Source organism: Rhamphochromis sp. 'chilingali', assembly GCF_963969265.1.
Source record: "Rhamphochromis sp. 'chilingali' genome assembly, chromosome: 3".
In the NCBI taxonomy this organism is placed as follows: domain Eukaryota; kingdom Metazoa; phylum Chordata; class Actinopteri; order Cichliformes; family Cichlidae; genus Rhamphochromis; species Rhamphochromis sp. 'chilingali'.
The window spans coordinates 45,364,469-45,389,722 of record NC_137931.1 but is presented as its reverse complement, the minus strand read 5'-3'; the positions used below and the strand labels follow the sequence as shown (position 1 = coordinate 45,389,722).

The window sequence follows — 25,254 nt, the reverse complement described above, 5'->3', positions numbered from 1 at the left end:
TGTGAGATAGAGACGCATGCACACATCTGCGCAGACACATTTAAATCGCAGGTTAATAAAATAGAAAATGCTAGAACAGCAGACACAGCTCAGAAATTAATTTCTAATCGGTTTTCCTTTGTTTTTATTTTAAATCTTTGTTGCGTTAGGATAATAATGCCAAAATAACACAGGAACAAAATTAATTACACCTCGTGCTTGCTAGTGTATGTTCTCTACATGTTCTCACTGGTGTTTATTGAAAGTATAGAATATTTTTTCTCTTCAGGACTTAAAACGTCTGCGTAATAAACCTTCTGTTTGCCACGGTTGTGTCTTTCTCTCCGACACTGCAAAGTGACAGCGTTCATTCCTCAGCACACACACAGAGCAGGGATCTTACACCATCTCATCGTGTGTGCACTGGGTTCATGTTGTTAAAGCAGTCCATATCAGCTGCTGTGTCACAGCTGTAAACATCTGTTACTGGACTTGCAGGAACCCTGACTGTTGGGATCATGCATCCACTTTGAATTACAGACTTTTCAGCAAAATACCCAGTGACTCAAGACACAACTCCCTTTAGCAAGTAAGGTAGGTGGTATCTTACTATAATACACCAAATCTCTGTCTGCCTGTGCATTTGTTTCTTTGTCTGCAAACTCCTCCTACGCAGTCAGGAGTGAAGCAACCAAACACTGCTCAGAAAAATTGGAAAAATATGTGGCAATGTGTTAGGAATGAAAGGAAGCCACATTATTTGATGGAAAAGAAAATCTACTGTGGGCTGAATTCAAGACAACCCAAAAATCTAAGTGAAAACTGACGAGGCAGGTTTGCCGAGTTTGGTCAGATTTCAGCCCCCGTGTACTTTTATGCATGTCTGACAATGTCAGGACATGATGGTGACCTGATCACTGAGATCCTGGGCAGTTTGAGCTGGGAGCATTGGATGGATGGAAACACAATGTCCCTGAGGTGATCTATTGGATTTAAGTCGAGAGAGCGTGGGGCCAGTCAATGGCATCAGTTCCTTCGTTCTCCAGGAGCTGCCTGGATGTTGTGCCCCAGGAGGAACCCAGGAGCCACTGCACCAGCGCAGGGTCTGACGATGGGTCCAAGGATTTCATCCCGATACCTGACAGCAGTCCATGTGCCTAATGCTGGCAGCAGTGACATTCACCCCAGCTAAAGGCAAACTTACAGCAAAGCAGGAAAAACTGTCTGAGGCGCCCACCTGTACGATCGTTCCTGTGCAGGCGGCTGTCTCATTGGTGCCCCTCTTATTAACAACCTCTGCTACTTAAGTGGCTAGATCAATGCCCACAGGTTTAATTGACTTGATGCTAAACTCTGATTTTTACTTTAGCTTTTTTTGAGCTGTATATAGTGATGTCATCACAGACCCTGGCAACCACTTAGCAACCGGGAGCTGTTTTTTGCCTTTCTAAACCTACAACACCTTATGAAAGCAGTCTATCACTTTAGTTTCCTGACAATAGCATCTCATTTATTTCCACAAAATTTGGATTGTACCTGCCCACAAACCACCTAGAAACGGGCTAAAATGACCCTTTCAGGCACGTCATCTCTCACCTCTATTTTGTTTACTTTTCTCATTGTGATTAAGCACATCAGTGTGCAATACTCTAGCATGGGCGTGGACTATTTACTATACATTAAAGGAGCATTTCCAGTAAACGAGTTAACCGACCAGCAATTTGAGGAGCCAGAAACGTGATTTGTAGTAGCAGGTCTTGAAGGGGTTGATGAGGAAGAGCACCATGAAGCCATAAAGGATGAGAGGGTTGGCCTGCATGGGGATGTAAGTGTACTGCGAGTAGAGACAGGAGAGGATGCTGAGACACCACAACACGCCCAGGAAACCAGCAATCTGCAGCACAGGAAGGAAAAAATGGCTTTAAAAGAAAGCTCCTTTGACACATGATCACCATTAACCCAAAAATCAGAATAACGAGTGAAAAGAGGTTCTGCTTTCAGTTCTGGGTTACCAACAAAACCCCGTGGACATCTAAAGGTAGTGCTTCTACGGAATCAAATCTTATTTTACATGATAATCTGTTCCTTGAATCATAATTACCCAGCTAAACAACCATGTTTACTCAGGCTAAACACTTTATGAATCCATGATTGCCACTCAGAGATTTGAGCAATTTTCCAGGATCTTCTATAAGACGAGACGTCTTTTTTCTCACCTCAAACAGGTGTTGGTGCGAGAGGTTGTTTCGTGGATTGATCTCAAAGATGAGGACGTGGTTGACTCCAGCCTGTCTCCATCCATAGGTGTTGATGCCCAACAGGAAGAGGAACTGGATCAACAGGAAACCGCCCCGATAGATCCGCACCATAGGCCAGACGTTCTCAGAGCGGAAGAACACGGCACCTAAACAAACCGCAGCATGTTTACTGCTTTATGAAGATGAACTATGACGCCGGTGAAAACAGTAACTTAGACTTACCAGTGATAACGAAGCAGATGGCAAGAATGATGAAGAAGCCACAGTAGAGACCCACGCGAAAGGTCGTCCAGGCCAAAGCAGGCTGAACCAGGCAGACAGGAATAAACCGGATTAACGTGACGACTCACACGAACACGTCCAAAGACGCTTTAGACAAAACGTCATGCAGCAATGAGTCACAGACTCTAAACCAATTTCATTCCTTTTACCTGCTCGTAAGCATAAATATATTTATCACACACACAGGAGACATGGAGAGCTCACATGTTACACACTTTAAGCCAGAGATGACAGTAATTAATGCAGGAGCAAAAGATGCATTGGAGAGCCTTGTTTTTCTCCTGAATGATATCCCGTCTGTTCAACAGAGTCGAGGCACTTATAAAATCAATACTGAAGGCTCTGATGGTTTCCTTTGTCTTTCTCTCAATCTTTCTCACCCCGCTGGCTTTATTTCTCTTTCTTTTAAAAACTGGAATGTTTTGCTTTTAATTGTATTTTTTTATAGTTAGATAAATGCAAAAATATTGCATGCTGGGATATTCTTCAGCAAGCATTTCAACATTTGTTCTTCAAGAGGTGACATCTGCAACAGTACAATTACAGAACAGGGGAGGTATGAGAAGCACATTCACTAGCAACTTTTGACTTAAGTAATGAAGCTTCTATCCAAGTTCAATAAAGATGATCTTTAATCACTGATTGACCTGCTTACCTTGAAATTCAGGCTGTTAGTCTATTCTTCACATCCACAAACTCAACACTGACATTATTACTCTGGTTTGATTATTTTCTTGCCCCATCTTCAGTCTCGGTTCTGTAAATATCAATGATCTTCTGCCACTTGGACTCTCGTTCGTGCTACCCTCTTCCACCTGTCCTAACCTCCAACTTCACCTTCAGCATCTACACTCTGGGGATCCTGTTCTAATCACTATTGTTGCTGGGACTCTGCTATGATGGTTCATTGGAGTCTAATTGCCAAAGAGCTCAGAAAATCAAATCCCTTAAGTCAATAAATAATGTTCAGTTTTTCTAAATGATCTCTCTTTATTGAACTGCCTTAATTATTTAAGACTAGACTCAACAGGGTCTGGAAACATTCCTCAGAGATCCTGGTCTATATTGACAGTTGATGCATATTTGCCGTCTATATCCAGCTCTATCACATTCCAAAGGTGCTCTGATGGACTGAGATCCAGTGACTGTGGAGGCCATGAAGATGAGGACACTGCAGTCATAAAGGGATGGACATGGCCAGCAAGAATACTCAGGTAGGCTGGAGCTACCATGATGGCCACTTGGTGCTAAAGAAGATAGTATCCCCCACACTATTACACCACCAGCACCAGCCTGAACTGTGGATGCAAGCATGGCTCCATCCTTTCACGTCTGCTTGCATCCTGTCCAGCAGTGCCAGTCTTGTCTGGTTGTGGTGAGCCTGTGTGAACTGTAACCTTACGCTGTAGCCATCTGCTTCGAGGTTTGGCATGTGTGCTCAGAGATGCTCTTCTGCACAACTTGGTTGTGTTATTGTTGCCTTCAGCCTGTCAGCTCAAAGCAGTCTGGCTATTCTCCTCCGATTTCTAACATCAACAAGGCATTTTAGCCCAGATATTATCTGCAGTATATCAGATCATTCTCTGTAAACTCTACACGTGGCTGTGCAGGAAAATCCCAGCAGATCAGCAATTTTGGAAATACTCAGCCGAGCCTGTCTGGTACAAACAACTACGCCATGTTCAGAGTGACTTCATTCACCTTTGTTCCTCTATTCACCTGTTCATATAGCTGATTATGTATGAACAGGTGTGTTTCCAGTGTAATCAGCTGTGATTCTGACCTGAGCTGCCCCCAGAGGAGGAACTCTCAGCCTCTTCATGGCCCTTTGACGATCGCCTCCCTCCAGCTCTGTGGTCACCAGGGTCTGGATACAAAAACAACCATTCGTTTCAGACATGTTCGTTTTTTCTACACACGTCTGACATGTAGTAAAGTCCACGTGTGGCAGGCAGGCACCTCCGTCTCAGTAATGAGCTGTGTGATCTTCTTGCAGGTGTAGAAAGGTGCCACCTCCACATGAGCCACACGCCAGTCTGCCCCGCGGGAAGTATCCAGGATCTTGTCATGTTTCTTCAGGATCTTACGGAAACCAGTGAAGTTCAGGTTCTGTGGGAGACAAGAAGAAACCAGCATCTACAGACCACACCAGACTGGAAAGAGACTGGAAAGGATATGTAGTCTGATCAAACGACTGCAGGTGACATAAAGTGATCTGAGTGTGTAGATGCACTAAAAACCTGGTAGTTCTGAAGCAGGATGAGGCTGAGGTAGAACTCGCTGAAGGCTAGCTTCAGGTCTTTGATGTTGTGGTGTTTGCAGCGCTCCTCCTGCGACAGGTGGAACCTGGTCTTGCGTTTCCGCAGACCGGGCGAAGCATTGCTCTCTCGCTGAGCGTCCAGTGAAGACTGCAGCTCGTTCTGCAGCGTCGCAAATCGTCTCTGGGCCTCGGCAAGCTTCTCTGCAGAAGGACAATGAAAGGATGTCACATACATCTTACATACTGTGCTGTGGACACACACACACGTTTACACACGTTTACACTTGCACAGCACAACTTCCAGTTTTATCTACTGTTAAGCGTGTTGATTGTTATTATAGCCACTGTGTATTTGCACATATTATAATGAATATTATACATTTTAGAGGATGTGTAGAGTAATACAAAAATAATAAAGGTCCTAATAAGCCCAGCGGAGCTGTTAAAAAACAAGTTGTTGGTTTGCTTGGACTTTTATTTTGGAAATTTTAATATTATTCCTGCATTTGCGTAAAATTAGAGCCTTTACTTTGGTCATTTGCTGCTTAACCTCGATATTGTTAAAATGCAAAAAACTGCTGCAGCAAATAACAATAAAAATGATTCTTTATTTCTGCTTGTTCCAGGAAGCAGAAGCATGGAGACTCTTAGGCTGACCTGTGAATGCTGCTGACTGAGGAACCAATATCTGGGTCAGAGATAGGTTAATACAGCCAGAGAGACAGAATGAGAGAGGAGGGGTAATCACACGCTGCTTGGACAGCAACCTGCATTTCATTAACTTCTCCTGCAGTTCAACTCACTTTTCCAACAAGCAGCTCTCATTTTCCTCCTGCTCTTTGTTTAAATGGTGAATGACTGGTTCTTATACGCCGCTTTGTCTGCTTTCTGTCTCACGTCCACAGCACGTCGAATGCATTGTGAGCAACTCGGGGTTCAGCAACTTGCTCAAGGACACTTGGGATGCAGACCGGAGAACCCAGGGAACCACCAGCCTTGTGATTAGCAGATGACCTGCTCTATATGCTGAACCACAGCCACCCGAAACAGGTCAGAATAACTAATCATTTGGGCCTGCTCTGATGTGAACCGGTGTTTGGTGTCCTCCCAAACCTACAAGGTTCTTTTCAAAGCCACCTACTCTCTGTAGCAGGCCAACAAGACCTGCAGCCCCCTCTTTTTCCCTTTTCTTTGCTGTTTCCTGCTCCGTTCACATGGTAGTATTTCTTGTTTGTGTGCAAACATACATTTTCCTGCATCCGGCTGGTTTGTGGAACAACCTGTTTCAAAAAAAGAATAACTAATCATTAATAAATGAAGCCAGTTTCTTCTCATTTAACTTCCTGTTTTCTTCATTTTCTTCAATGTATTTGAATAAAACTCTTTTTCAAACTGAAAATAGAAGTAAAGCTAACATCTGTTTATCATTGTTTGCACGTAGATGGCAGCTTAGTGGCCTGCTTTCCATTACATCCTCATGCTCGTCAATCCAAAAGTAGAATGACACAATTTCTTTGTCGACATAAACAATGTTTTCAGGGTATATTACTACAACCCTGAGTATTTCTTTTTCTACACAAGAGTGGAACCCGCCCGACAAAGATTTTTCCTCTTTATGCTATTCGATGTCACATCGATGCCTCGTGGGAAAGCAAAAACTTTGCTTCGACATCCAAACTCGCAGTAATCCCTCAACAGGCACAGAAGCATACGAACCAATGCTCCACTTAATGCTCGTGAGAAAGTCAGACTGCCTTGAGGTCAAGAGTGCAGCGTCACATCAGAAGATGTGGCTGGACAGTTCATCTGTGTGGGGCTAATGAAGCTGAAAGAGACAGGTGTTGGTTGGTTTAGGTTTCAGCGGCGTTGTCTTTACTGTGGTGGTGTTTTCAAACACCTTTTGTTCTTTCTCAGCTTCCAGAAAGTGACAGGGTGAAATCCTATCAGCCTAAAACAGCATTTCTTCATTTCTTTTTGTTGTGTATTTAATCCACGATGATGAAAGTGTTGTTGTCCAACAGACTGGATTCTAGCGCTTTGCAGCAGGATGGCTGTGAGAGGTCAGGGACCCCTTTCAGAGGGAGAAAGCTCAGTTGAGGCAAGTGTCTTATGTAAAGTCAGCACGCAATTTATCTCCATCTCTGCTTTAAACACACACACACACACACACACACACACACACACACACACACACACACACACACACACACACACACACACACACACACACACACACACACACACAGCTCTGTAATTTCTTGCTCCCTCCTCCTGTGTGTGGAAGATAAGCAGGAGATGTTGATGTTTTCATGCACAGCTTTAACCGACCTCGGAGCTGCTGAGGACTCACTGACTCACTGTTGTAACCCTGATGTGACTCATGTCACATGCCACACTGAGACGAATGACACCGAAATGACTGTTTTCTTCTGTTATTCGTTATTCATAGTCCTTCACTGACAGACAATAACATGCAATTTTTGTTTTTTTAAAGGCACTACTGAGCTCTACCAACAGGCACCAACCTGCCAATTATAAAGCAGAGGTAGGCAGATTGATCTAAATATTGATAGTGTCAATACCAACGCTGGTATTAGTATATGGGCGTACTAGCGTGATGGGATCGATACTTTCTATCCTCTAAGTTTAGTTCGCAGCCCACTCAGTTTTATTAAATGATTCTTTTTTTCTCGTTTAATGAGAAAAAAGACCTCAGACTTGCACTATGAAAAATGTCTGTTTTATTTATAGGTGACATCACATCTAAACAACAGAACTGAACCCAAACAGCAGTTTAAGTTTCAAAATTTGTAGCGTTTTCTCTCATTATTGTAGAAAGTAAAAATCACGATGGTTGGTGGTCATTTAAATATGTTGATGATGATTTCTCTCATCAAACCGTGCCACCGCGCTCTCCTCTATAAGCTGCCTTTGTAAGGAAAGAGCGTTGGTAACAGCAACGCTCTGAGAAAAATCAAGACATTCAAAGTTGGTTCAGCTTCATGGTAACGAGGTCCAAAGTGATTTATACCACGTCTGTTTGCTGCTCTCGCCATCAGTCTGCCAGAAACACCCCATCATTACGAGCTGGGACAATCTTCCCGGTCAGCCTTGGCCGGCCGTTGACCCAGCAAGTCTGCAGTTTCATTAACGGCCTCCAGGGGAAGCACGGTCTGCTGTTAGATAACATCACTTCACTCAGAGCTGGAGCTCAGGACCTTCTGGTACCAGAATACCAGAATATATTATGGCTTCCATCTCATGTTACACAGTACACACATTCCCCGCTTCACTCCCTGAAATACACACAGGCAGGCCTGCTCTGAAACGCGACTCTCGCTGGCCATGTCTGAACTCAGCACAGAGTAAATAAACAGTGTGAATTATGCAAAAATGCTAAGAAGTAAATGAGGATACAGCTGATAGGAGTCTTTACATATTTACATGCAATATGTGATTATAGAAGACAGGTTAAAGCATTGATTTGTGATTAGTTCCAGAGCTCGTTCAAAGATGGAAGTATTGTTTTTAAATGAAGTTAAGGTGATATTGCTTAACATTGATTTTTCTAAATTTGCCAGCTGAATAGTAACCATGAAATTTCTGAGACGACCTCTTGTAATCGACTTGATTTAATATAATCTCCGCCAATTATTGTCTCGAGAGTAAGTGAAGTAAATAAATACCTGAATAGAAAGTATTGATTTTCAGAAGCTCCTTCTCACAGGTCTGGAAAAACCTCTCCTCAAACTTAGCGTAGTATCTCTTCACCGTGTCTTCATCTGTGACTGTTAAAAGAAAGAAAGAAACGATGGTTATTAGCAGTGGTGAGTGTGTTTACTGCAGCATTCAGCTAAATTAGCAGGTTATCATTTGTGGGACTCCCACTCCACTCGTGTACACAAATCCACAGCTGCCAAAGCAATTAGAGCAAAAATGTGAAAAATGTAACAACTTTGTGTTTTGTTTGTTTCAGTGTTACTACAGTGGACTAAAGGGACATGTAATAGCTGCCATCTATGTTTATCAGTGACTGGGTGATTTAGCCAACTGGCTAATCCTCCAAAAACAGCACGTACCCTTTAAGGGTTCATCAGCGACGAGGCAAACAGACGTCCATTCAGAGCTACAATTAGATCAGCAGCTTCCTCCTGTCTCTCCACTGTCTGACAAAACCCTTCATGTCTTTTTCAGGACCAGCCAATTCAATCAGCATTGATGCTCCGTCTCAAATGATCCTCTGCCTCATTCACAGCAGGCTATCCAACACCTGACACAGCTTAAATGCAGCCGAAGGCCAGTTACTGCACACGCACACACGTGCGCTCACTTCTGCAGTGCATGTTCTAAACACTGCTTTAAATTCATCATCAGCTCGTTACTGCAATGATGTTCAAATCCTCAGACAGCCTTTATTCATCAGGGGTCACCTCAGCGGGTAGCACTGCATGTTTGATTTGACAGCTGTTTTTATGCTGGATGCCCTTCCTGACATGACCCCAAAGGAATTATTATCTCTCCCAGGAATGAAGCAGGAAACTATGGAGCTCCTCAGTGTGACAATAATAATAATAAACAGTTTCCTAAAAGATCGGAAACATTCAGAGAGTCGTACTTGTTCCATAAATATTTGACTGAGCTCAACTCTGTCTGTCATGTTCAAAACAGCAAAATGAAAAAGGTCATTTCAAGTGGAACAAAGAGAAATGTAGGTTTGCTGGATAAAGCAGCTCTTCTGTCAGATCCACCGGTTACACAGCTCTGTAAACACAAGCTAATATATAAAGTAAGCTAGGCTGCAGGTGGCATGTGGACAGGCTTTCTATTGGCTACAGTAATAACAAAGAAAGCCGCGGGCAGCAGCCTGTCGATATCACCACTCCACACACACACACACACACACACACACACACACACACACACACACACACACACACACACACACACACACACACACACACACACACAGCAGTGTATGAGACTGTGAAGGTGAAACAATCTTCGACAGAAGTTTTAAAGTCCAACCGTTTTACAAGAAAAATAAATGGAAAACCTGCACAGAACCACACAGAGATAATCAATGGATAGGCTGATTAAAAGGTTATTCGACAGGTGAAAATATGAATAGCTGTAAAATTACAAATCCTCTGAAGCACCAGAGAGGAACACCTGCTGACAAAATAGCGTCCATGTTAGCAAAAACGTCGCGTGTAAAAGAAGTTCTAACTCAAAACCTCCAAACCAGATCATCATAACATCATAACAAGGCAACACGTGAACAAAGAACTGCATCCGGTTTATTTATGAATGAATATGCAGATTTCATGCACTGTAGTTTGCAGGGGAGGAGAGAGTGGCCAGATTATGGTACAGACTGAGGTACAGTAAGTATAATTGCAAAATAAGACAATATTTATGTTACAGAGGAAGCTAAGTATGAACAGTGGAGACCAGAAGAATAGAAAACATCGACTAAATCTACTAAAGAACAAATGAAAGGTGGACAGAAGAAGAGTGACTTAAAGAGAAGCAGATGGTTTCCAGTCTGTCTCATCACTCAGGTCCAGTTGCAGCTCAGGTACCTCAGCACCTGCAGGCTGATGGGGTCACTGACTGGATGGATGGATGCTGACCAATCGGCTGGCTAGTATTAGCAGCTTAGCTGAACGACTGAGTACCTTGCTGGCCAGCATGCTATGGCACAATGACTAATGATCCAACTCACTCCTTCACTCAGACCTGCAGGCGAGCAGCGAACTGAGCTGTAATGTAATTCAAAGTAAAAGGTTGGCCTGCTAATGAACACTTTGCATGGAAGAGCACTAAAGGATAGAGACACAGTAAAGCAGTTAGTGACCCGTGAATCATTCAGCATGATTACCAAATATAACCAAATATATATAAAACCATTCAATCATGAAAAATTCAAAACCTTTTCTTAAAAATAAACTCCAACAAGACCTTTTTATGTAAACCAGCAGTTTGTACAGAAGACTTCAAACTGGTGTCACTTAAGAGACAAAATATTTTGCCATGTTTTTAAAAAAATACAAATACATTTGATGTCGACCTTCCTGTGGTGCTCAGTAAAGGGCAGGTGAATGTCAGGAACATTACCTGTGATTCTGATGAATGAAAGAATAACATTTGTTTCTTTAATCAGCGTGTCGAGCACTAAATCACATGTTCAGAGACATTTTGGGTGAATTAAGCCCACATACACTGCGAAATGTTCTCCACCCTGGATTCTGACTAACAGAGCGAGCGTGGTGGTGGGAGAGGAGCTGTGCTGCAAGAAAGTGTAGATGTGAGGGCAGCTCTCAGGTAGGAGATGGGCTATGAAATGACCTTTGCTTTCTGCTCACCTAGCACACAGAGACGCTCTTTATGCTGATGCATAAAGCATTGTGCATTGTGATGTGTAGGAACAAAGGCAACAGCAGGAGCAGGGTTCATCTTTGATTGCGTCCTCACAGCTGTGGCTTCACTAACAGGCTCGCCGCTGCCGCTGCTGCAGGGATCCTGGCACCTAGCTCCTCTCAAACCCACACTCCATCTTTATTAGCATACATGAGTACTGTTTACACCTCACAGTTACATTTCACGTGCTTCACGTGTCACTGCTGAAGAAACGCAATGAAACCTAATTATGGGAACATTTGAAAGTCATACAACGACTGCGGCGCGTTGCGCATCTTTGATTTAATCAGTGCTGTCAGTGTTCATGTTAACGACGTGTCTCTGTCAGCGACACAGTGGGTTCTCTCATTATCTCGAGTCTGGACGGTTCATAGCTGAGATGGCTTCACAAGCTTTCACTACACTACACGAATAAGAAGCTTCACGAAAGTTTAAAGTAAGAAATAAAAAGTGTTATCAAACTTCTTTAGGTAAGTTGTGCTCCAATGATATGCATGTATTCATCAATTAAGCATCATTCTGCCTGTTTTATAATTTCCTGTTTTTGTGGAGATGGCATCGGCCCTCTGTGACTCACCTGCAGGACAGGTGCACCCCTCTCCACGCCGTCTTACAGCGGGCGCCACAATGTCCACTGTAATCCTGGATGTCCTGGTTATTTGTTTCTTGCGTGTTTGTGTTTGTGTCCCGCTGATCACTGTGTGCATTACTTCTGTCCACACACCTCAGGTCTCAGCAATAAACACTACTGTCTTCTGTTTTTGTAGCACCGAACGGGACCTTCAGAGGATTTGTGAGGACATTCAGTCAGTAATTAAGACGTTTATACACCCGACCAATCACCACAGAAAATTTACAGCAGCCGTGCTTCTCATTTTGCTCACGGCTACATGACGACTATTTTTCTAGGCTGTAATTTATCCAAAGCTGGAGAAAAATCAATATATGGTTTGATTAGATTTACGAACATTTAACAGCTGTAAAACACGAGCGCTGACTCGGTGCTCTCAGCGGCAATGAGGCCCAAATTTATTTTTCTCAACCTTGAGTGAAAATGCACAGAAAACAAACAATAAACCTCAACAACAGACAGTGCCGTGCAAAAGTCTTGAGCCAACCACCATGTTTTTTTACTATATTTTGCTTCCAAGGGGTCAGACTTTTTTTTAAAAGGCTTTCTGACGCAGTCCAAAGTTTTTGTTTCAGCCGAGCACTGAGCACTTCAGTCCTGAACCTGACCGTTTTCTGAGGAATATTTATTTCTTTAAGATACAAACCTATGTAGCAGCTGACAGACAACTTAGCAAAGAAATTAAATTGTATCTTTTGAGACTTTTTAAGTAACATAAGTAACAATCTGTCAAAAAACTGGATTTGAAAATCAGTGGCAACAAGTTTTATGGAGTGATGAAGGCAAATGTTTTTGGTTCAGATCACTGTGTACGGAGGAAGTCAGGAGAACGGTCCAACACTGGGTGTAAACCACAGTGGAGCCTGTGTCACGGTTTGGGGATCTTTCCCAAACTGATGGAATTATGCACGGCCATGACAACGATCCCGAACACACCATGAGGCAGTAAAAGCAAACCTGCACAGGAAACACTAAATTAAACACTCTCAGTCATGGATTGGTCTCCACAGAGCCCAAACCACAACATTACTGAAGCGGTGTGGGATCATCATAGGATGGAACAAAAGGCAGCGAACATCCAAAGAAGAGCTTTGAATGTCCTTCAAGAAGAAAGCTTCCCTAACAGAGTTCAGGCTGTGTTGAAGAATAAAGGTGGTCATATGAAAATGTGACTTTCACTGTTTTTGGCCTGCACACTGTATCTCCACGTATGTTTGCACAGTGCAATAAATCGCTGCACATACTTTCCATTTTCAAGAGATTAAAGTGTGTTGATCACACAATGTAAGAAGGAATTTTTAAAAACAGTGGCTTTGTTTGTCCTTATTTTGGACTTGGTCAACTTCTTTAAAGAAAATACACAGGAAAGCCTAAAAAACAGGCAATTTGTATAAAATGTTCCCAGGTTTTCAGAACCAAAGGTCTTGATTTTAAATATTTTCCCAGTCTGTAGTTAAAAAAAAACAATCATATGTGTATATAATCAATTTCTAATCAGAGAACATGAAGCAACCCAAGCACATTTTGTGTTGCTGTCTCAGCCACTGTCAACAGCTTTACCAGGAAGCAGCCAGAGGAACGACTGAGTTTCTGCGTTCATGAGACAGACGTTGATACAACATGTCATTAGAACAGGAGATCCAGTCCAGCATGTTGTGTTGATTCACTGGCTTCACGCTTTCAGACAAAGAATTGCGCTGGTAGCTAGAAAAACAACTCTTGACCTGCAGTATTCTCCGGGCGGTGTACAGAAGGCAGCCCCCCCCCCCCCTCGCCGCTAACCCCTTCTTCTGTGGACTGTATAAATAAATGATGAGACAGCTTCCCCACAACCCTACCACACTCACCCCTGAAACACTTCACACATGCATACACACACATACACGCACACACTCCCCACCCCCAACCTCTTATAGTCCCATAGAGGCGTTCTATGACGCGACTCTGTACCGCCAGCATATAAATCCTTCATGGAGACCCTCTAACTCGCCGACCACGAGCAAGATTTGGAGACAAGAACAGGAATAGACCCGCACACCTCCCTACATCAACTCTTTATATATTTGTTGATTTAGTTTTTAGTTCAGACAATTTTTATTTTCCTTTACGCTGCCGCACGCTTCATGTAGACGACTGACCGGTGTTCGGTTTGTCAGGAGGATATCATCTCTCATTGTCTCCATAACTCCCCCAAAACAAACACACACGAACCTCTCCACACGCCAATTCCATGTCCTTCTTTGTAAGGTCCATTTATCCCATTTAACGACACCTCGCTGTGCAATATACACTATATTCTGATGGCATTACTGCCAGGGGAGCTGAAAAGGCCATTACATTATGATTGCCGCTGTATTAGCTCCACTTATCTCTTCCCTGCAAGCGCACAGGTGTAAATCCTGAACAAAGAGAAAGACAAACTGAGCTATAAAAGCGAAGAGACTCGACTTAACTCAGATCTGATATTAATCTAGAGAGACAAAAAGAGTGGGTTCACATAAACAACTTCAACATCCTCTGGTGCCAGGCTGTAAGGAGGAAACACAGCAGTAAAACCAGCCCGACACCCCCACCTCCCTTCCCCCATCGCGCCTTTTTTCTCACTTATTCCCATTCAGCCCTGCAGCCACAATTAATTCTACCAATCATCTCTCTCATCGAGGCCAGGGGAGCATTAAGAATGCACACTCACCGGGCGAGACTGCCAGCGAGGGAGGACCGGAGGAAGGGTGAGGAACTGCAGCAGCTCCGAGTTTATTGTGTACTATTTATACTGCCAGACTGCAAGCAAAGCAGCTCCCTAAAAAAATAAAATAAAGCCTTGTACAGTAGAGAAACACACACTCGACACATTCTGCAAAGTGTTAATATCTTTGTCTTGGTGTGCGAGAGAAACAAATGAGGCACATGTGACGAGTAAATTACCAACAGCCAAGTGAATACTTGACGAGAGGGAGAGAGTGCAAGCAAGAGGCCAGATGGGGTGTGAGATGATCTTTGGACCCGAGAGAGAAGACAAAACATCCAGGCACACTGGAAAATGATGAGAAAATTATACTGGGCAGACGAGCAGAGACAGGCCAAGAAACACGGGTGTGAATGAACTCTAAAGGCAGGATTTTAAAGAAGGTAGGTTTAAAATTTGAATCTATCTTTAAGGTTCTTCTAAGTGTGTATGAAGTGTTTGATATCTTCAGGGTGGAAGCTGGAGCATCTTACAGCTCTGAAGCTGGAAGAGAGACACACACGATGGATAAACTCTGCATTTAATCAGATTACACAGGCTTGAATCAAATATCAACTATAACCACTTTATGAGGAAAGCAGCAGCAATAATTAGAATTATTAGAGTTGAGGAAAACAAATTTAAAACTGCCATTAAAGTATAAGTTTAAGTACGTCTGCAGTCAAACTCACTGTTGCATTTTGTAAATATGCAGCGATTCTCATTTCTTTGTCTTTAGCTGGGAAAATGGAAAATACCTGCAGCGATTTATTCAAACGTACATGGAAACAGAAAATGAACCAAAAACAGAGTTTTGTATGATTCTAACAAGCCTGGATGTTTGCTGGCTTTTGTTCTGATATCTATCAGGATGATCCCACACTGCTTCGGTGATGTTGAGGTCTGGCGAGGCCAATCCATGACTGTGGCGTTCCCCTGTGTGTGTTTTTCTAGCCAGGATTGTTTTTATTGCAACGGTAGTGTGTTCGTGATCATTGTCCCTTTACTTCATCCAGGCCTGACGACTGTAATAGTCTCTATTTTGGCATCAGCCGGGCTCTGCTCGCTCGTCTTCAGCTAGTTCAGAATGAGGCAGCCCGACTCTTGACAGGCGCTCGTAAGCACGACCATATTTCTCCAGTCTTGGCTCGTTTACACTGGCTTCCAGTACGTTGTAGAATTGATTTTAAGTCTCTAAATGGATTAGCTCCGTCATACCTCTCTGATCTTTTAACTAAAAATACTGCAAACAGATCTCTCTGGTCAGCTGATAAGTTGCTTCTAGTTGTCCCTGTCAGCAGGCTCCAGGGGAGACCGGGCCTTTGCGATTGCTGCGCCCGTCTGCTTCTTCATACTAGGATCTCTCCAACACTCGACATTTATAAATCCCGTCTGAAAACACATTTTTGCTCTGTAGCTTTTAATTGTGACTGAGTTTGTTTTATTCACTGTGTGTGTTTGTTCTACTTTTTACTTTTCTTACTGTGTACAGCACTTTGGTCAACATGTGTTGTTTTTAAATGTGCTCATAAATGGGGATGGGTACCGGTTCTGACATAAACGGTAGTAACCAGACCGAAAAGCAGCGCACATTTTGGTGCTTTATTTCGGTGCTTTTTTTTCCCCTGAGATGTCTCACACTTTGGATTCTAGCCAATCATTTTACGTTTCCGAGGATAGTAGGCGGGCCCAGGTACGTACGTTCTGTTAGAGCAGAGCTACAGATTAAAAATGTCCAAGGCGAAGCGGTCAAAAGTCTGGCTGTACTTCACAGCAAAAGATGCAAACTCAGCAGCAACAAGTGCTTTAAGCTGATACTGTGATACTGTCAAAGGAGGTAACTCCTCGAATCCGATGAAACACCTGGCGACGTATAGCATTTTGTTAAAAGCCGAGAAATGCGCCGTATTTGATAGCTTGCTGCGAGACCTCACACCGAGCGCATCTACTGCGGGTGTGGTGCCTGTTATCGGACCCGGAGTTAGCAACATCCCCCAAAAACCCGAAGAGGAGAGTCCTGGCCCCTAGCCCTGCCAGTGTAGCAGAAATGATGAGGATGATGATGCAGCAGCAGCCGTTCTTCTCTGCGTGAGTAGCTTAATGTTGTTCGTGTGTAATTTACGTTGAGTAGGCTAACCACGTTATTACATTAATGCATGTAAGGTGAACTAACAAACATCATCATAGCTACATGCGGCTGTCCTCTTGTTTGATGGCAGATGCTCCCTTCACCCTGTCCAAAAAGGCTAAAATGACCAAAGAAAAAGTGGAAAACAGTTAAACATGAGAGGTTTTTGGACAAAGTTTGTGTTTTTTTCCATTGTTTAAGCTTCCAGCCAAGAGTGATGCCATATATGCCCCATAGCTGCAGAAAAGGCTAACATTGTTATCTTTTTACAAAAAACAGCTGAACATGAGAGGTTTTTGGACAAAGTTTGTGTTCTCCATTCTTTAAGCACCGGCACCGTTTCAAAAGTACCGGTTTGGTACTGGTATCAGATAAAACCTACACGATACCCATCCCTACTCCCTATAAATAAATAAATTGATTGACTGATTGATTCTGAATGTATAATGCCATCACTTTTAAGCCACACCTCCACTGAGACCATTTCTGATGAGGCTTCAGTGACTAGTAGGTGATCAACTAAAGCAGGGGCGTCCAGGCCTCGAGGGCCGGTGTCCTGCAGGTTTTAGATCTCACCCTGTGTCAACACACCTTATTCAAATGATTAGTTCATCACTAGGCCTCTGGAGAACATCAAGACATGTTGAGGAGGTCATTTAGCCCTTTGAATCAGCTGTGTTGGATCAAGGACACATCTAAAACCTGCAGGACACCGGGCCTCGAGGCCTGGGTTTGGCTAATAGCTGTTTGGGAATCACCGTGTTGTTGCAAAAACACAGTTGTATGCCTGTCAAATGTTGTTCTCTTACCAGTTTTCTTTAGATTCAGCTAAAGAAAAGGAGGATAGTAGTAAAATGCCCAAATAAACAATTTAAAAATGTGTTCTTTTGTAATTATCTATGTGTAGATACATCACTGGTTCATTGTTAAGCGTCTTAACAAACAACAAAAGCATTTGATTGAAAATGGTCAAGGAAACAGACTGGACTGAAAAAGTGAGCAAAAAAATTAGCCACTGTTCAAAGAGAAAAACTGAAAGACCCTCATAAACCCCGGAGAACTCATGCTCAAGACCACTTTAAAAAATGACAGGAAAGTCTGGCGTCTTGGGGCCAAAATACAAAGAAACAAGTCTTGATGCATTCTCAATCATCCAGGTAAGGAAATCTCTAAAAGTTTTGGAGACAAAGAAATAATGTGACTCAAGACTTTTAGTGCTGTAGCTTGTAGAGCTAGTGGTGTGTTGGATCTGTCCAAGGTCCTGATGCTGGAGAAGAAATGAGCTCAAAATGCCTCCGTTAAAAACAAACAAACAAGCCTGTCGTAGAAACAGAGCAGACAGAGTGGAAGGTTCAAGACAGAGAAACTTTTACTTGTCAATCAAACTGTGTAATTAGGAGAGTACAAAAGATGCAGAGAAGTTTGGCAGTGCAGCAATTACCCCAGTGAGTCCCTAAACAAGACAAAGATGCTACAACATGCTGATGGACGCACGCTAACAGGCAAAGTTTCTGAGAACAACATGAACTGGGTCACATTTGTTTTACAGGCTGAGTTTTGTCCATAATTTGTCCTTCATATATAAAAAAGAGAACTAACAAGAAACAATGCAACTAAACTCCTAATGCATGACATAAACCCTTCGCTTAAGGCATTCTTACATCCATTGTAAACTCAGATGTACAGAAGAAAAAGTATAAATGTGAACAGAAACATCTCGCTGTAGGTCAGTAAAGGAGGAAACATGGCTGAAAGCTAACTGGGAATAAGGAAGCAACATGAGGCATGACGGGACAGAGAGAGAAGAAATAGGAAAAATTACAGTCCACACAGAAAGCAGTGTGAGACCAGGGGGCTGATGGGAAAGTTAATTAATGCCTGCCCTACTTTGTTAGAGGGCAGTAAATAAACTAAAAAAGCAAAGCATAAGAAAAGTCAGCGTGTGTGCGTCAGTCTGAGCAAACGTCTTTATCTCTTGCCTTTCTTCTCCTCTCTCCCTTCTTATTTTACTGAGCCGCTGCTGTGAAGTGTTATCTCTGACAGTCAGAGTGACACAAAGTTTGGCTCAGACCCCCCCTCTCTCCTCCCAGCATCGCGGGCCTTGAAGATCAGGATAGTTTCTCTGAAAGTTTCACTGACTGCATCTACCTACAGGTAGATAGAGAAAAGGCAAACTGATAGCAGCACAAATTAAGCTGTCTGATTTATCTCATTGGGCGAAATGCTCGGCTGGACTTTTCAGCTTCAGTCGCACTCGGACAGCCTTTGAGATCCAGAATAATATAAGAAAAAACAGCCTGTGTGTAAAATCTGCTCTCAGGATACTGTAAACTAAAAGGAAGCATACACCACTTTCTTTGATCAGTAATATCATTCTGCTGTCAGAGTCGTTTCTTAAGCCTGTGCTTGCTTTTTAATGCGATAGTCATTATTAATATCATATTTCTTTACACAGGCTCCCACAGCTGGAAAATGCAGATTGTATTCCTGGCAGCAGTTCGTAGTTTAATAAAGGAGCAGGAATTAGTATCAATGTCTTAGTATGCAGAGTCACGCAGCAGATCAGTCACACAAAACTGAAGCAAATCTAATCTCACATCAGATCTGATTTCATGGAACCAGTCGCTGCAGAGTCGGTCTCTACGGTAAGGACGACTTCCCTGAGAGTCTCAGAGTTTTGTTACAGTTTTTACTAAAGATTTCCTCTTAAATGCATTATGATGTCACTAGAATCACGATTTTGTGGGCACCATTATCACTCTGTGGTTTTCTCTCTGTTGGAAAGACCACGTTACACACACAGCATGCAAAAAACGAAAGTTTCTGCAGGACTGAAGTCTGCGCTGCTGTTTACAATAAGTGCAAATATTTCAGCTACATTTCATCTATTTATCTGAATGAACTTGTTCCCAGTGCAAAGGTGCTGAATTTGTATTACTTGTAACACAATTTTCTTTTAATGACAAATGGTCCAGAACACTGGTACTAAACTTCTGTCCATTTAACTGGTACAAAGAAAATGTACCAGTTAATACGATGAATACGAAGCCTTGCAGGTTATTCGGAAAATAAAAACTTTTTTTTACTAGTCCCAGGTTTTTACTGGGACTTTCTCCATTATCAACCATTTGGGAACCAGCATCTAATTAGTGCCCTACACATCTGTTGTTCTGTGGATTAAAGGATGTTGTCGCCATCTCACTTGCAACATCTGGTCTCTGCATGCTAATATTTGCCAATAGCATTTAGCATGAATGAAACATGACACACACGTCTGTTATGTAAATCTGGTATTTCACAGTTACAGTCGTTTGTTTTTGCTTTATATTATATCACAGTTTTATAGTTTTGCACTGCACCCACATCACTCTGCACAGAAAGGATGAACTGATCTCTTTCAACTCAACATTATAAAACATCAGCAAAAACCTTTCCCACAGTCTGCAGAAGTGAGTGAAGATTGCACTTCTCATTTGTGTAAATCTTGAACCATTAAAGTAGGATTACACAACACTATAGAACACTTGTGCATGAGCCGGCAGTGACTGTGAGCAGAAAATATGGTAGCACAGAGCTTCAGGATACAAAATACAAAGCTGCTCTTGGAAAACTGCTCCCTGATTCACTGAGCTGGAAAAATGAAGTATATTTTGAGTAACACCTAATTAAAAAATTAGAAGAGATGTGCAAGAGGGACGAGGGGGGAGAGTGTGGGGGACAGCAGGGTGCAGGGCAGCAGGCATCATGAACTAACTGCACAGGTCCACAGCTGGAGGGGAATTCCTTCATGTGTTTAAGTGTTTCCACTGAACCAAAACACTATTTCTGAGCTGCTATCTGGAAGCAAAGATGTTGAGCAAACACAAATGTTTGTGAGAACTGACCCAGTAACACTATAAAACCTTTTGTCCTGCTCCAAAGCTTTTTCACCAAACACTTATCTCCTGAATGATGACTAGACTCAGCTGACAGCCTAACACCATTAGTCAGGGCTGGTCTACATGGTCACGGCTCATTAAGATAACAATAAGGTTTACGTTGAGCATCACACAAACGTGACTGATATTAATCATCTGGTCTGTGGAGAAAAGAGCGTCGGAAATGCTCGATTGTGCTGCTAATGTCTCATTTTGCCGCTCTGCTGGAGAGGCACGGAGGACTGCAACCTCTAACGTGTTGCTTCAGCGGCTCTCTTTTCATTTTTGCCTCCTTGGTTGTCTCTTCATCAGTTTTCCTTCAGCTTGAGGAAAAATAGATGTTTATTTCCTCTCTCAGCTCCCTCCTTCGCTGTTTCTCCTGTCCCCGTCTTTCCTCACCACTGAACTTATTCTTCTGATCTACATGCAGCCAAGTGGAAGGACTGAGCGTGGCATCCTAGACTCACTGCATTCATACGGAAAATGAGGAGCACACAGGAGCCGAGGAGGAAGTCATCAGGGTCCAGTTTGCAGCTGTACTAAAGTATGGTAGCAGTAAGACGGGATGATCGGTTATTCAAAAGAGAGAAACAATACTGAGAGTGTCATTTTTTCTGTGCATGTGCGCTGATTTTTTTTTCTGCACCTGACAAAGACAAAGGAGCAACAGCAGAGCCATCCCCAAAGTACAGTACATACACACAACAGAAGCTTTCAAACACGCTTCAAAATTAATATGTCTCATTATCGCACTTTGTCCATCTTTGCACTTTTTAATCAATATTACAGCCTGTGTGAAAAACCACACGACAGGGGAACGGAGCAGCTGTCCTGTAGATTTTGCATAACCTTACATCATCTGCACGAGCTCCGCTGTAGTCTGCTCGGTCCTTTCTTACATTGGAAGCGTGCGCAGTGTCGTAAGACAGAGGACTTCTCCGGTCAAGCCGACTGATGAAATAAGCTAAATATATCACCGCAATAACAGGTGAAAAGTGATGCAGCTGAAGATCAGAAACGAGGCGAGATCATGAAGAAAGAAACAAAATAAAATTGCTGTGAAAATTGTGCACATGGGAAGCAGTTGACACCTTTGATGGATGAAAAGAGGAAATGAACTGCCATGTTTCAAGCACTTATTATTCACTGGAGAACCAGAGCAGGCTTAATGAAAAGGGCCGATTTTCTTATTTAATACAGTTAAATAAAAACAGAAAAAGACAAAAGCATTTAGTGGCAAAAACCAAAGAATAATCAGGGACATTCAGTGCTAGCTGCTCAACGGATACTTAAAAAAAATCACATGTTGATTACAGTACACGTAAGGTAAGATGGGAAAGAAATGCTTTATTCAAACATTAGACCTGCAGCCAAAATGACCCTCGACAGCAGAGCTGCTTTTGACAACTATAATAACACCTGGAAGGAGGAAAATTGCTCTTCCATTTCAGCATCTACGTGTGTGTGCATGTGTGCGTGTGAACTACAAATGCTCCAACAGACTTGCATGAGTTTTAGCGTGTGTGTGTGTGTGTGTGTGTGTGTGTGTGTGTCCTGCCCCATTTTTGAGCGCTGGTTAGTTGGGAGTGACATTGTCATTATCGACATCTCTGCCTGCTCCCCTGGATCCTGTAGCCATTAGCAACCGACTCCGGGAGTTGGCCTCTCCTCTGTTGCAGCCAATTGCTTTCACATCACTGTGTAACTGTGTGCATGAATGCGAATGAGCAGGTGTTCCTTATTCATTTGTGTGTGTGTGTGCATCCATGTGTGTGCACGCTTGTTGGATGTGGCTCTATGATAGCACCATGATTGAATGTGTCTGGCTAGATTATTTGATAAAATGCAGTCTCACTCTTACTCATTTATTCCCAATTTATTTTGTGTCAAGACAAATGTTCCAGCCCGCTTTAGCTCCGCAGCGAGAGAACAGAAATAAACAAAACATGCACATATTCAAACCAGTCGTGCTGAGCAGAAAACTGCACAGCAGAAGAAAGCAGTCAGCATAAGATAATCAATAAGCCCTGATTAGTCCTACTCAGTACCTTTGTATTGCGTGGCAAGCAACCGCCCTTTCTGCGTGTGCCCGGGAATCAATACTGTGATCTCTGATTAGGCCGCGATGCACATCTCACTGAGCAGAGGGAAAAGAGCAGTATACACCAACTGACTGTGAAATTAGACTGAAAAAGCACCAGTGCATGATAGATGGCAAACTCAAACCATATTGCAGGCCACGTTTCCCAGAACACAAATTAAGTTGAATGTATGTTCCTAAAAGGCATAAGAGGAGAGCGATTCAGCGGCAGATTTCCGGCTCAAAGCCCAGCTTCTAATAAGGAAAGTCAGCAAATGCACGATTGTTGCTGCTGTTTTTGTTCATGAGTACAATAACATATGTTCAATATGTTTTCATAACCGAGCTGCGTACTGTCATAGCTCTTTGCTTTGGAGCAATTTCTTTCCTCTGCAAGCCTCCAGGTCGACACTTTACATAACAGATTCAATACCCCGAGCACTTTTTGGCACAGTGACATGAAAATCCTTTTACACTGAAGGCCGTGTGTCCACCCAAGAAAATCTGCGTACTCCCAATAATTGTTTCTAAAGTCACATCAGACTCAGGTGCACTGTTGTATTTCTGGGCTAGAGTACGCGATGTCAAGAAATACTGATTTCTTTGTATTTTTGATCACATGAACTGTTTTTGTATCAGATTAGACAGTTAAAAATTCCCCAATTTAAAACACATTTGTTCACCGCAGAAATGGATAAATGGAGACAAATATAAAGTGCTTATAAATTATGCTAATAAGTCTTTTCCCCTGTTACCATGGAAGCCACTCGTGTGACAGATCACTGGGGTGTGCCTATAGGGAACTAAGAATACCAGTGAGAAGCGTGTGTGTGGGAGAGCGATCATATATTAGAGCTACATTACTCGCTGGTGCACGAGTTTAATCAGGCCGGTAATGTAAGCAGAGCGGGCTGATGGAGGAGGGTCCTCTGGGAGTTGCAGCTCTTTGTGTCTCTCAAATCCCTCTGGACCAGGACATCCTCCTCCTCTCACCTCTACATTGCCATCTTTCCACCCCCATTTTCTATTCCTACCCCCCCCCCCCCCTCTTCGCCTCCACCTCTCATTCCCTTCATAGTTGCTCCTGAGCAGCTTTTAAGAACATAGAGTCTAAAACTCCCCCCCACCCCCAATCGTTACACATCTCTTAGTGCCACTAACCACACAAACATGACCTAAGACAATCAAACCACTCCCCCTTTTTTGGACACACTCCTATACGTCCCCCTCCTCTGGCCGGGCGCCACTCCCTTTGTGCCGTGCGGCCCCCGCGGCAGATGATCGATGTGACAGATCGGGCCCCGGCAGCGGCTGGGAGCCCCGGCATAGCTGATGGGTTATTCATTACAGCAGGCTTCAACTGTCCTTTAAGGGCCCTTAAATGCCACAGAGCAAAGCTGTGCTCAACACAAACAACCTTTATTGTGATGGATGTGACGGCATGAGCCCGCGAGGACCTACAGGTATCCACCCTGCTGCTGGCTGTGCAACAGGATCACCGTTTACCTGAGTCTCTTATAGAAAGGTGGAGGTAATATATTTAAATGACACGGATAGCTGCGTATTAAAGTCAGCGTTAGTACTATTACTCTAACAATATAATGTTACAGTGACATTTGACTAAATCACAAACTGAGGGCCCTCTTACAGTTTGCACTTTAGTTTAAAGAGCAAATATTTAATATTCTTTTTAAGCTTCAGCAAATATATCTCACAATATCATGTCTGATAGTGGATTTCATTATGAAATCATTAAATGCATCATATATTTTTATTTCATGTTTAGATTTGCTGAAAAAAATGAAATTCAGCAACAGAATAAAATTAATTTGTACGAGTTCAGAGTGACTGGTGCGCCGTAGCGAGCAGCTTGTACCTGAATTTGAAGTTCTTCTCTTTTTTCTTGTTAATACTGAGGAAAACAGCAGTTGATAGTTCACAAAGACGAGCTTGCTCCACTGAGGTGACCGGCGTGCACACGCTGCTCGCATCGCAGCTCTCTTTGCACAGTTTCAAACGAGTGTGTTTGTAAACAACAGTAAAGTCTCCACGATTGAACAAACCGAGTCATCACTCTGAGTTCAGGTCTGTACTCGGGGTGATGACTCGGTTTGTAAAAGTAAGACAACAACTAAATGATGATGTTGTTGTAGAAGAATCCATCCCATAAACGCACTGAAGCTGGTTGATGTCGGTCACGACTTTCACACAGGAAGAAGTAAAGAGATCCACAAACATTAAAGCATTTCTCAGGACCCGTCTGTTCATCAGTCAGCAATCGTCTACACAGGAAGGAAAACGAGGAGTGTTAGCCGCTCTCTGCATGATGTGTAATCCTGAAGTGTGCGAGCAGAAATCACCACAAACTGATCTGTCTGTAGCTGCTGGGAGGGGGTTTGGGAACCACTGTGGAGAAACCATTAAACTTTGGGTGCTTCATCAGTGTCTGTGCACCTTGCAGTTGCAGAGTCATCAGCCCTAAAATCCAGTCTCATCAGCAGCTACAGGACATGTCTGATGGAAGTGGTTGCTGAGAAATAACCAAATATATATGTGCTCGCTTACTTTTTCCAG

The 25,254-nt window shown here is 43.0% G+C and overlaps 1 protein-coding gene across 1 annotated transcript in view; it reads right to left on the bottom strand.

Annotated features, from left to right (window-relative positions):
• Positions 1 to 25,254, bottom strand: part of xpr1a (xenotropic and polytropic retrovirus receptor 1a) — a 72,968-nt gene that overhangs the window by 13,741 nt on the left and 33,973 nt on the right. Inside the window, exons 3-9 of the mRNA XM_080877290.1 lie at positions 8,466 to 8,567; positions 4,760 to 4,980; positions 4,479 to 4,628; positions 4,303 to 4,386; positions 2,460 to 2,541; positions 2,196 to 2,383; positions 1,694 to 1,873 (exon numbers count right to left, since the gene is read on the bottom strand). Of these exons, the coding sequence (XP_080733416.1) occupies positions 1,694 to 1,873; positions 2,196 to 2,383; positions 2,460 to 2,541; positions 4,303 to 4,386; positions 4,479 to 4,628; positions 4,760 to 4,980; positions 8,466 to 8,567 (1,007 nt within the window). The remainder of the gene's footprint in view (positions 1 to 1,693; positions 1,874 to 2,195; positions 2,384 to 2,459; positions 2,542 to 4,302; positions 4,387 to 4,478; positions 4,629 to 4,759; positions 4,981 to 8,465; positions 8,568 to 25,254) is intronic.